Consider the following 12,573-nt stretch of genomic DNA (forward strand, 5'->3'; position numbering starts at 1 on the left):
CCGCCTTCGCTGGCTCTACGTCATGTTGTGACGTACGTTGTCGTCTACTTCCGGTTGTTTTGGAGCCAGCGCGCGAAGATTCTCCAACCTCTCCGCTAGTCACCCGGCCGTCGAACCCCTGCGAGAGCGATCAAGCAGCGTGCGTTGTGAGCGTTCTGTCGCAGCGCCGAGCGTGTCCGGTATTCCAGTAACAACAGGCGGGCTGGGTGTTTTGACGGATAGCCTGAGACGTAAACTAAAGCCGCTCCATACCGCTGTGATGAAGGAGCTTCGTAGACGTACGTGAGCGGCCTGATCGGCATGCATGGTCCAGCCAGCTGGTGGCGCAGAGCTTAAACAGCCAAATACAGATCTAATATCCCTGTAACCAAGTGTAAAACATTTGAAACATATAAAAAGACGTGTTCAAGATTACGCTCCTGCCAAAAATTTCAGCCACCAGCAAAGTAGAAAAAAAAAATAGCAGTGGCTTAGCTCGGCTATGCCAGGATACACGTAGCGTGAGCTAAGTCGGCCACATCGTTCAGAACCGGTAGACCTGGTGGCATGGGCGGGTAAAGATACTCATTGGTAACGCTAAAGAGTGGAATCTTGTGCTCAACGAGAAAGTTCTTGCACGTTGTACAAACCAGCGCCACGGTTTCACCCCATTCAGGCGGCGCCGCTAAACTCAACGTTTCAAGCATGGCAATACTTACCGACGTCAAGCCTTTCATGTGCCACAGTCTTTCACACACGTCGCACACATATTCAAACGAATTGTTTACGAAGTCCGTCTCGAAGGTCCGAGTCACACTGGCGCTTTCGCTAAGTTTCACCGTATAGTCAGTCAATCGGCGAGCCTTGACGTCATCGACGGCGTCTTGTTGTTGCTACTGGTGAGATGGCCGCGCACGTTGCTGAGCCTCCTGGCGACGCCGCTTTGCTCCGGTGTCTGCGCAGCACGTTTAGCCTTCTTCTGTTCGTTCCTCCTACGCTCAACCGCTAATTGCCAGGTAACTGCTTCGGGATCCGATGAGTTAAGCTCCGCCCTACTGCGCCGCTGAGCAGCAATTTCGCTCTCCTTCTCCATGGCTATACCACACTGGCAAACGCCCAGCGCAAACCATCAAACGCCCAGCGCAAACGCCGTGCAAAAGCCCGGAGCGCCAGCTGTGCGCGCGCCGGCGCCAGTGCGTCTACCACGGCTACGACGTCACTCCTCTGGAATGCGCAGACCGGCGGCGGTGAGTCGCGCGCGGCGGCGGCGGAGTGCGCGAGAGGTGCTGGCTCCGGTGCGCAAGCCGTGTGACATCACTGATCCTTGCGCATGCGCAGCACGGCTCTTGATGTGCCGCGCGAAACGGGCTTGGCTAGGCCAGTGTAGCTAACGCTACAAAACTTGGTTACTGCTATATTAGCTGTGTGTTGTGCTTTGTGCCGCCAGGTGGCTGCACCGTGCAAGCAGTTCACGTTTGCCCCTCCGTTCATCACCTAAAATGTGGTAAAACGGCCAGTACACTTACGCTTGCGTTCACCTGAATACCGGACAAGCTAAATTCTATTGTGGCAATCCTTCGACGTGAAGTGACGGCCGCAAACGCGTAGATGGTGGCGCCGTTTGAATATTTATTTATTCAAAAAAAAAAAAACCCTAAGGGACCTAGCTCTTACGAGGGTATTACATAGGGGGGCGGGTACATTAGAAAAAGAAGCGGAAAAAAAGAAATACAACTGTGGAACATATATAAAAGCTGGTATTAATACATCATTATAGCAGGAACATTATGTATAACACAAATTTGAAAGCGTTGACATTTTGTGATTAGAAAACATATAAACATAGTAACAGTCCATGGTTGATGCAGCATTATATTCACACTGATGCTAAATGTATTGCTGCGTACATAACGAAAACAGGTATTGCTATCAGTCTAAGTAAACTTTTCTCGTAAGAAAGCCTGAAAAGATGATAAATTAGATTCAGTCGCTATGTATGACGCTAGGTTATTCCATTCAATGATTGTGCGTGGTATAAATGATTTAGCGTAAAGAGATGAGCGGCAAGTTATGCGTGCTACTTTGTTATCATGGTCACGGCGCGGGAAGACAACGTGAGGTGAAGAAAAGAAGTCATTATGAAGCGTGCGATGATAGTACAGTTTATGAAATAGGGTTAGCCGAGCAAAGTGACGTCGACGTGATAGTGGTTCCAACTCGGCTCGTTGCTATAATGCTGTGACACTCGTGAAGCGGGAGTAATCGGAGTAGATGAAGCGAGCAGCACTGGTTTTGCAAGGATTCAATGTTGTTGATGATATATGTTTGATCAGGATCCCATATTGCAGAAGCATATTCAATATTGGCGGATGAGTGTTATGTAAGCTAGCTTTTTTAGGTGGGATGGGCATGCTTGAGGTTACGCTTGAGTCCGTCAGTCCGATGCGCTGCAGCGACTCCACTCGTCTGCTGCCTTGCAGCGGAGCACGATGTCGCAGCGTGACATGTCGCCGATCGCTACGTTTGCAGCCCACAACGCAAGGGCGAACCATGGTGCTTGCGTAAAGAGAGAACGAGACCAACACTTACCGCGCAGCTCTCGTCAACACGGAGCACGTTGTAACACAAGCAGACGACACTTGCTGTGGGCCGGAAGTGCTTTTTGTGTAGTGATGCATGTCCTTGTACATTCTCTCTGTTACTTTCTTTTTATAGGAACAAATTAACTAACATCTAAACTATTACGAACAACATTTCTTCAACATAATGTTGGAAAAATTATCGATGACGCGCCCTGGGCAGCCAATCGGATAGCTGCCCCAGTGACGTATTCTGGGCAAATCACGTCATCTGGGCAAACAAATCAGCCGCTTGGCGTGCTGCAATCGGTAGCGATGTACATTTTAAAACCTTATAATAAATTACACGCTTTACGTGGAGCGCTTAGATGCATCAATTAATGATCAGAAGGACCTACTCTAACGACTCAGTACGTTTGTACACAATCGTCAAAATCGTTTCAGGGTCCCTTAAGGGACCCTGAAACGAAAAGAACCCCAGGTGGTCAAAATTAATCCAGAACCCTTCCACTACGGCGAGCCTCATAATCAGAACTGGTTTTGGCACGTAAAACCCCAGAAAGAAGAAAAAAGTGCCATTAAAGTTTTTCTAGTTTTCGGCAGTCCCATTACCTGTCTTGAAGACAACAGTCTGCGTTCATTGCATGTCCTCACTAAGATGCTCCGCTTGTTTCTCCGGGGTTGTAACTGAGGGAAGGTGTTTGGAGCCCGGCGAAAACGAAAATCGCACGACATCATCGTCCAGCGGATCGGGCAGCTCTCTGCCTCTAAACATCAGCTTTTGGCGATACCGATCTTTTGCTTCTGTGCTAAGCGCCTTAAAGTAGTCGCTCGTCATCTCGACCATATTCACGATGTAGAATCAGCTCATCACAGATTCCACCAAGCAGTGCAAACATCGACACGCTGGCCTCACGTCGCGTATGCCCTGCAAACAACATAGCCGGAAGTACTTCTAGCTCTCCTGCCGGAAGTTCCGATGGGGCAACCAATCAGCGGCAAGCGAGGTTTGTTTGTAAACACTGAAACCGTCTATAGTGTCCCTGTTCATTATCCCACATGCCCTCAGTGCTCCCTCTCTCCCTCTTTTTATTGCCCTTTCTCTTACGCCCAGTGTAGGGTAGCAAACCGGATGCTCGCTTTGTTTTTCCTCTCCTTGCTTTCTGTACTCAATGTCCCGATCGTCCTGTACTCGGTACTAAGTTTATATTTTGTGGCGATGGGAAGCATAGTCAGTGTAGTATGTAGTGATATTTTAAGCGTGGCAAATAATTACTGAAGCCTGAGTTGTTTTTCCGGTATTCCAGTGAATGCCACATCAAGCTTGCCTAGTTAACAAGCACTTTCGCCGAAGTAACAGCATAGCCAAACTATGGTTTTTCATGTTCACATTGTTGCTTTTATGGTATTTATTATTTTTACCACATTGTAGAATATGTAAATAGTTTCCTTCGTCCTATTCCGTCCTCTCTTCCTATACTCTGGCCCTGTACTTTCCCCTCTACCCCACTTACACTTCTGACCGTCGTTCATGTGTCAGATGTCGCTAGACAGTTACATCGCTTTCCGGCATGTTATTTCCCTTACTTTCCTTCTCTTCCTATTGTTTAAAGTAAACAATAAATTACTATACCAAGCGTACAGTTGGTGGGAAAAAGAGGAAGATCGTGTGTGTAGGGCCAGGCAAAGTAAGAAGTGTGCTGGTTAATTGCGGTTCTTGCAATAAATTCTGTATTCAAGCGCTCCGGACAGTACGTTATAATTGTGTTTTGCGAATGGAGCAGAATTTACGCCACTGCCTTGAGAGAACAATACCGGTGTTTCAGCGAACACTTTCACAAATGTTTAAAGGCTGCCTGTGGCAGGTAGCACAATTCTTGTTCATGAGCGGTCTACTCGAAGAGGCGGACATTACTTGCACAAGAAATTGAAATGCATAAACGACTAATTAACAAAAAATCCCTAATTACGTTAATTAATTACCCTATGGTCCGTATTGCAATTTACAAATTCTAGCCATGGAGTTCGCAAGGCAGATCCACTTGGAACGAATTCTCAGGATGACACCAGTTTCGAGATATTAATTCCTGAACTTTGCAGGGATGACTTTGTAGTGTTAAAGGGCACCGGCGTTCCAGTTACTTTTGTGCTTCAGTGCATAAAACAGTGTTTTGTTAAGAAAGTAAGTGGATTTTCATCCCTTATACGAGGTTCGTACTCGGCGTTTTTGTTCTTTTCGGTGAACTCAATGAGTCACCTTGTTCATGTTTCTTGTTAGGTTATGGATGGTCGTGAATAGGCGTTTTACTCACCGGCGACAAAACGTCACTATGAGACCATGACGTCACCACCCCTCGCTCGGGCGGGTGATTTGAATGGCGCTAGAGGTATGCGGACACTTCAGACCCAATTTTCTCATAAAATAAGTCTCTTTTTGCCGCGAAACAACCGTGTCGAGGTTTCTGTGATCGTATTTTAACATTCCACGTTGACTTAATATTTGCCTTTAGTGTCCCTTTAAGATTTCTCAGGAAACCTTATCAATTCCTCACTGGCACCACTTGCGTCAACTAAATCTTACTTACATATATAGCCCCTGACATGTATCTCTCATAGTGAAGTGGTGAATTGTGGGTATGTGATTGAAGAGAACTGCCATAGTTCGTTCATGCATGAATAAGCTTTTAAAAAGGAGTTTCAGCTATATTCCTGTCAAATCAAAGTTAGGGCCCGTCTAAGTTTTTAACAGCGGTGCTGTTTAAGCCGGCCGTTAGTCCGTGATTCGGGAACAGAAAATGTGGGCCGATCCTGGCTGTAGTGCAGAAAAAGTCAAAGTGCTATGGCGCATACCCCTGTGAACTAGTCACAGTGTACTTGAGAGGTAATCTAGTAACAGTTGGTTGTCAACGGCATAAAATCAATGTTTTTTCTAAAAGTCAAATAGAACTGGTCAAGTAGCATTTTCTTTCGTCTTATAATACAATACAATGACGTTTTTTATAACAAGTGGTTGAATACTAGTGACATAATTTAAATGAGTGCCTCTGTCATCGCTTGAATGTCCCGGGGGAGTCTCTAGTCGTGTCCCTGCACTTACATCAATTTCTCTATTACTAAGGCTCTCTACACGATAATATTCATGCCTTAGAGATACTCGAGCACTAATCCATCCCTTAACCTTGACTTAGTATTTGCCTTTAGTGTCCCTTTAAGCCTAGCCCAAATACATTGCCAATACCTTGCGATAGCCAATCAATAATCAACAAATCATTCTTAAATTCCAGGAAATGCTAGGCGTGACTTGGTAGTGCTTAGCCTAGCCCAAATACGTGGCCAATACCTTGCGATAGCCAATCCATCAATAAATTCCGGAAAATGCTGGGGATAACGTGGTAGTGCTTAGCCTAGCCCAAAAGCCAGGACTAGCTAGGTGTCCATCAGCTCCGCTGTCTCTTTAGCATTGCGCATCAAGTGCAAGCTACACTAGTTTTCTCCCCCCTTTCCTTTGTCGTTCAAGTTGGTCCCAACGAGTCCGACTGAGAGACCAGTTGGGTCCACTTTTGTTGCAACAACTAATTGGACCTGCTGGATTTTTCAAATGGGTGTCCCAAAACAGGAGGAGTATGTTGTAGGCATATCTAGCCTTGTAAGGCATACCAGCTGTTTGATTTCGTTAAATAATGCATACGCCTGCCAGAACCAGAGGACAAGTCCGAATGATCCGATTTTTTTAATTAACGAAGTTGTACTAGTTGGTGTTCGGTTGCACGAGAGCACACGCCCTTTGCATTGATGGTGGAAGTCTCACCATCAATCGCCGCCGAGGAAAATGAGCAAGAGAAAGCTCTTCATTTTGAAATCAAGCCCCACAATCGGTTCCGCCAATATATCACCTCTCTGGCCTAGGCAATCGTTTCAATAAAAGGACGTGTCCACATCACAGCAACTTCAGCGACATACGTCCCTTTCCAACCACTGTTGGTCATGTCTATGGTCTTGTGATTCTGTCTTCTCTGGTCTAAGTGGGTCCTTAAATTATATATAGTGGGCTGTCCATGTTATCCCTGTGGGTCCGTGAATTATATGTTATCCCTAGTTGCATTGAAGTGATGTCGACCGATCGGTATTCCCACTAGCTTTAGCAGGATTTTTGCAGCAATAAATATGCTTTTGCAGGCAGCGTTTTTTTTTTCTGTTTTCAAGTTGGCTTCTTTTTCAGATTAGGAACTAGGGGTGTTTGAATAGCAAAACTTCCATATGAATTACGAATATTCTAGAAATACAACATTTGAATACCGAATATATATATTTTCTAAACAATCTGAAATATAAAGTTTGTGTTGAGTCCATCTGTTATAAAAACTATTTACATTATTTGGTACATGCAGGTTTACAAATGGACATCCAGTCAACTCAGGAGCTTGTAAATAAAAGTGCAGTGATTCAGTTCTTGCAACATTTGAACTACCCAGAGCCTTTGAGTACGAACTGCATAATAGGCATGATTTACTTTTCTCATTATACCTGCTTAAAAATGATGAGAACCTCTGCTGGTCATCACATCTTTATTCTGCAGAAACAGGGGGGGGGGGGGGGAAATCCATCACGTGCCAGCGCAATGATTTGAGACTAGCACCACAGCCATACAAGTTATGACAAGTGCAATCTCAAGACACAACCCAGTGCAGACGTGAAGGCATCCTTTCTTGCTTTGAGCAATGCTTAACTCCTGCTTGCATTTCACATATATGAGATGGCTGCAACAGAAAAACAACAAGCGGCGCAATATTTCTTTTATTTACAAATGGTTCCCTCAGAAACAAAACAGCAGGGATAATACAAAACACTGTGCAAGAATGGTGCACGACTTGTGTAAATATTTTTCCTACAAAAAGCTCCAGCATCATGGCACCAGCCAGAACCCTCTATATAAAAAGCACATTGGCACACACACTCTGAACACCTTAAAAAATAGCGCCTCCGATTACACGCAGGCATACAAAGTTCAATGGACGGATGGGAGAGTGAGGCACAACTCCTGTGGAAATTGTTTGATCAATATTTTTTTCTGTGAAACAATAAAAAATCTACCCTTCTCAATAAAAAGAAGTCACCTACTACGTTTTACTTCTCAAAGTAGGTATATTCTAAAAGCTTCAGGAAAACACAGGCAACACACAAGCACTAAGTTTTTTGAAAAGGCAAAGGTGGAATGACATGAACATTAAATACCAGTCACAACGAACAAGGGTGGAACAATCAGGCTGAGATTCATATAATAAAATCACATAATTCATTCCAGTAAGATGAAATACAAATTAAAAATGCAGCAAAAGTGTGTGAGGGCATCTTGACAAGGCATCAGATGGCACACTACTTAGAGATTCACATCAAGAATGAAACGTCATACCGGAATCTAGTCTACAAGGTTCAAAGTGCAAGACTTTTAGCTATACTGAAGAACAGAGAACAAGTTATGTCCACTGAAACAGCTTGTAGTTGGAATGTAAAGAATGGAATGTAGGGATGCTAGCCAAGTAGTGAAGGGCACTACCTTTTCTGCCAGTAAACATGAAGGCATCCTTCTGTAATAAATCAAATCTGCATGTCATTATACTTTGATGGATGGAATGCTGGCCAGAAAATTCAGTTGTGCATGCCGATTACAACTGCATATTAAGCATTTTTACAGACTCTTAGACTACTCAACAGCAAAGCAGTGTTAAACTCGCACAGCTTCATGAGGATGCTATTTTGAAAGCATTTCTGATCACATGACACAAAAAAATATGGCCAACTAGTCACATGTCTGCTTCTATTTTCTGTGTATCATGTCAGATTGCAATATTCATTCACATGGAACATTGTTGTAGATGTAGGTTAAGCAACGCACAAACAACTAAACGAATTTATTTCATGTGCTGCATTACTAGACCATTGCCATTTCTTTACAGGCAGAAGTATGAAGATTGCCTGAGAACTTGTAGCATTGTATTGTCTTTGAAGACTTTACTCATTAACCGACTACCTGAACACTACTGCTCCCAGAAGCAATTAGACTTCGAAGCTAGAAAGTCGATGCACAACGTGGCAAACTGCTCCCTAGTTTCACAAAAAACGTTTGTTTCAAGTAAACACCAGCCACAGAGGCACGATACTGCTTGTTAAAAGTGCTCAGATGAAAGAATTGCAGCCTGGAAAAATGTAATGAGTTCCCTTTAGACATACTTCGTATATGTCTCCATGACATACCATACAAACATGACAAATCAATGTTCGGTCATTTGTGTAAAATGTCTGACACACAATAAATGCCTTTGACTTATGATGCCTTAACATAAAGTCAGATCACAAAACAGGATCCAGTCTCGCCTGCATCACTGTTCCTGAAGACGAGTGCCCCCTTTTGGAATGATGCTAGCCTCAAGTTATTAAATGATCACTGTAGCTTTCCAACTTGAAAACATGTCACATTAATTATTATTTTATAGTTACAGTGGTGCATTGGTTATGTTGACACAATTAAGCTCCGTCTCATATAACGTGTCTAAAAAGGTTTCTGCAGGCCTCTTGCAAGTCTCAAAAACATCACTCTTCTTCAGCTCGTTCCTATAACTGACAGAATTTAGGAGATTAACAGCAGATAACTATGCTCCATTCATAGCAATCATCAGGGAAGAACCACCAAGTTTATTAGCTTGCTGTAAAAAGTGCCACAAATAAGCACACTAAATATGCACCCCAAATTTCTCTGCTCTTCCACTGCTAAAGTCCATACTAATTGAAAGGTGGATTCTGCAAATTTGCTTGAGGCAAGTTTACATGGGACTACGTTTTACTGTGGTTCTCACATGCGCAACAGCTTCACACAACACCTCAGGTTATCCAAGTGGCGCTAAACTTGTACATTACTCAGTGTTGCACATTTTGGATGGTTTAAGCATTCCATAATTGTTTCAATGACGACAGATTGAATATCCTATTGCTCCTGAGATAGACGTGCATATCTTTAGCTGCTTAAACCAAAGGCTAGGTTTTAGAAAGACTTGTTAAGAGTGAAATATTTCAGAGTAGGCCGTTATTCAATCCAGTAGCAAAAAGTGGTACATCTCCCTAGCCCTTCATAAGGTGCAAGTTGGGCGCTGTCGTTAACTACTGCGAACAAGACAAGATGAAGTTATGTGGCCCAACTTACTCCCCTACTACATATGCCTGCTGTGTTATGTAAATGAAATAACACAGATGGTGAGAGGATTGCACTGAGCTGAAGAATCGAGGAATCCAGTTGGAGATTGCCTGGATTAGTTCAGCTACAGGGGCACAAGGTAGAGGCCTTGGAGACAACTGATCAGATGTCTTCATTGGCTGTCTCAAAGGATGTCGGTAGAGAGGTAAAGAATGCAACTTCACCATCTTGCCAGGCTCTGTTCTCTTTCCACTCACATGATTCTATGCGAGCAAAGTCATGGAATGCACTGACTTCAGGCACGGGTCTGGGGTGGCACACCCATGGTGTGCGTTGGATTCATGCCGAAAGCTTGTTGCTGGTGCTCTTGTTCGTCCAGTTTGCGTGCCATGCGTCGACTGTCCACTGCAAACAGCACTGCGGCAACGTAGGTGCAGAAAGCCCCGATTACACCCAGGGCAAAGGACCACGACAGGAAGTTGTGGTCAGGGTCTGGCATCCAGTCACGGCCATCACCACGGGCGCCAAACGTTATGACTGCTATCGTGTTGCATACCGCTGTAAAAGAAATGAGTCACAAGGTTAGCTTTGTGGCCCCACCAGCTACGCTACGCTCACGGCGCGCACGCTCCGATATCGCGCGCGCGCCAAACGACCACCGTGGGTTCGAGCACTCCGAGCCGCGATGCGTACATGTAGGGCGCCGCGCCCACTCCGTGTGCCAATGCGCCGCTGCGCGCGCTCGCGCCCAGCCGGTCTCATGCCGCTAGGGGAAGGCAAGCCAGCGCGTGCAGCAAGGGAGACTCTAGGCGAAGCTCTCGAGAAGGAACAGACAACATTTATTAAGCTGGGGTTCAATACAACATAAGTTTAAACAACACATCTGAATCTATGCTTAATCACAACACAAAACATAGCCAAATGGTTGTCGATGGCCACTAACTGCGCACCGCGACGGAGAAAACAAAGAACCCAACAGAGAGGGAGGCCACCTATCCTTCAGCCAGCGCGTGCCATCGCGCACCCCACAGCAAAGAAAATGGAAACAGAAAGAAACAGAAGAACAGACGGGAGCACGATCGCAAGGTGCTGTCTCAGGACATCGAGACGACGGAAGAGTGCCCGCGCCCGCTGAGGCTGGGACCCCGACAAGCCGAAGTAATCATCGGTCGACGGCGGACAAAGGGGGCCGCCGCCGGCAGATAGAAACACGTACGCACCTTCCGACGCCTGGATGAGGTCTCCTCGGGCCCCGTCTTGCGCCCGCTTCTCCGGAGCGCACGCAAGCAGGGCCCGAATCCCGCCAAAAAGTCGGCCAATGGGGGAAGCCCGTTGACCTTGCCGTGGGCGGGATGACAGCCGAGTGACAGTGTTTTATGACCCGCTGCCACCCCGTCCAGGCAGAGAGGCAAGGGACATGGAGCTCTCGGTAAGGCAACGCAATGGAACGGCATCGCCAAAACCACTGCAAGCGCCCGAAACCCCACAACCTTCAATGCTAGGCACGGTAATATCCAGTTTTACTCGTAAACTATCGTTTGATGTGAAGCGCCTGCATGGCCACAAAGCCAGAAAATGCTTGCGTTTAGGGTCGGTGCATCCATTCATGAGCAACCACTCTGTATGGATTACACAAGAGTTTTCCACTGTTCAAAACTGTCGGCCTAGTCTCCCGAGCTGGTCAACAAAGTCCCCGTCAGATACGGCATATTTAAGATTAGCAGCTGAACACTATTCCTGCTCTTGTGCAGCTTGTATGAGTGTTCTCTGCTGTCTCTCGAGAACGCATGCCCTTGTGTATGGGTGTGCAAATAGTGATTTTTGGGACCGAATCGAATAGTGCCAGAAGTGAATCGAATATCGAATAGTTTTTGAATAATGAATAGTCATTATCACAATTAATATAAAATGATGTTCACATCCTACTATTTTTCAAGTTAGCAAGTTTCTGCCATTACATAGTTCGTTATGAAGCGCTGTTTATTAAAAGCACAAATGGAGCCTTAGCAGTAAACAAGTAGTTTCTTCGCATGCACAGGGCTCTCGAGAGTGTGCAAATGTTCGCTGTATAGCCTGTAAAGTATGGTACCTAATTGACGTAGCCTGCTCCACTACACAAGTTATCTTTTACGTCTATACTATGCCGGCTGTGGTGAAAATTTACCATAGTTTGGTCCAATTTTACGCTTATTTGGGCCCAGTTGACCTACTGAAAGATTCAAAAAGTATTTAAAAAATATTTGCATTTAAAAATAGTGACTATTTGCTTCGTTATTAGAAAGTTTCAAATATTTGCACACTTTATAATTGAGTTTCTTTTTATTGCATTTTGCCTAGTGTGGTGTGGCTGGGTCGCCATGCCACCCATGAGAACTCTCTTTGAAAGCATCTTGTAGCATCTAGTTTGTGCCAAAATCTTCTTCATCCATGATCACCATAGTTTTTCTCCTTAGTGCGTTTGCTTTCCATGCCAGTCATTTTTTGCCGGCTGCACCCCACTTCAGGATTTCGAGAGCTGACATTCTGATTTGCAACTGCACTTGTCTGCCTGGGGTTCATGCTAGGCGCTTGCCTTGGAGTTCATCCCAGTCCCCCTACTGCTGCTACCTAGTATGTAGCTAGTAGAATGGCATGTGGGTGATATTTCAGTTGGTAGCTACTAGCTCCCAAATGATCAGCAAATTGCCGTTCTTGTACCCATAATGGTGGTGCTACCACATTATTGCTGCCTCTAGTACTAAGGGTCTAGTGCCTCGCAACCCATGGTCTAGTCCTGTAGTTCTGCAGAGAATGTACACTTTCACCTTTATTGCCTTGAATGCAGCGATT

General features: G+C 45.2%; 1 protein-coding gene across 2 annotated transcripts in view; it reads right to left on the reverse strand.

Annotated features, from left to right (window-relative positions):
• Positions 1-7,106: 7,106 nt before the first annotated feature.
• The window catches only part of LOC119450929 (uncharacterized), a 47,676-nt gene continuing 42,209 nt past the window's right edge, over positions 7,107-12,573 (reverse strand). For both annotated transcript variants that reach the window (XM_037714392.2, XM_037714391.2), the window contains exon 3: positions 7,107-10,302. In XM_037714392.2, coding sequence (XP_037570320.1) covers positions 10,040-10,302 — 263 coding nt within the window. In that variant the 3' untranslated portion in view covers positions 7,107-10,039. The remainder of the gene's footprint in view (positions 10,303-12,573) is intronic.

Source organism: Dermacentor silvarum, chromosome 4 (genome assembly GCF_013339745.2).
Source record: "Dermacentor silvarum isolate Dsil-2018 chromosome 4, BIME_Dsil_1.4, whole genome shotgun sequence".
Taxonomy (NCBI): domain Eukaryota; kingdom Metazoa; phylum Arthropoda; class Arachnida; order Ixodida; family Ixodidae; genus Dermacentor; species Dermacentor silvarum.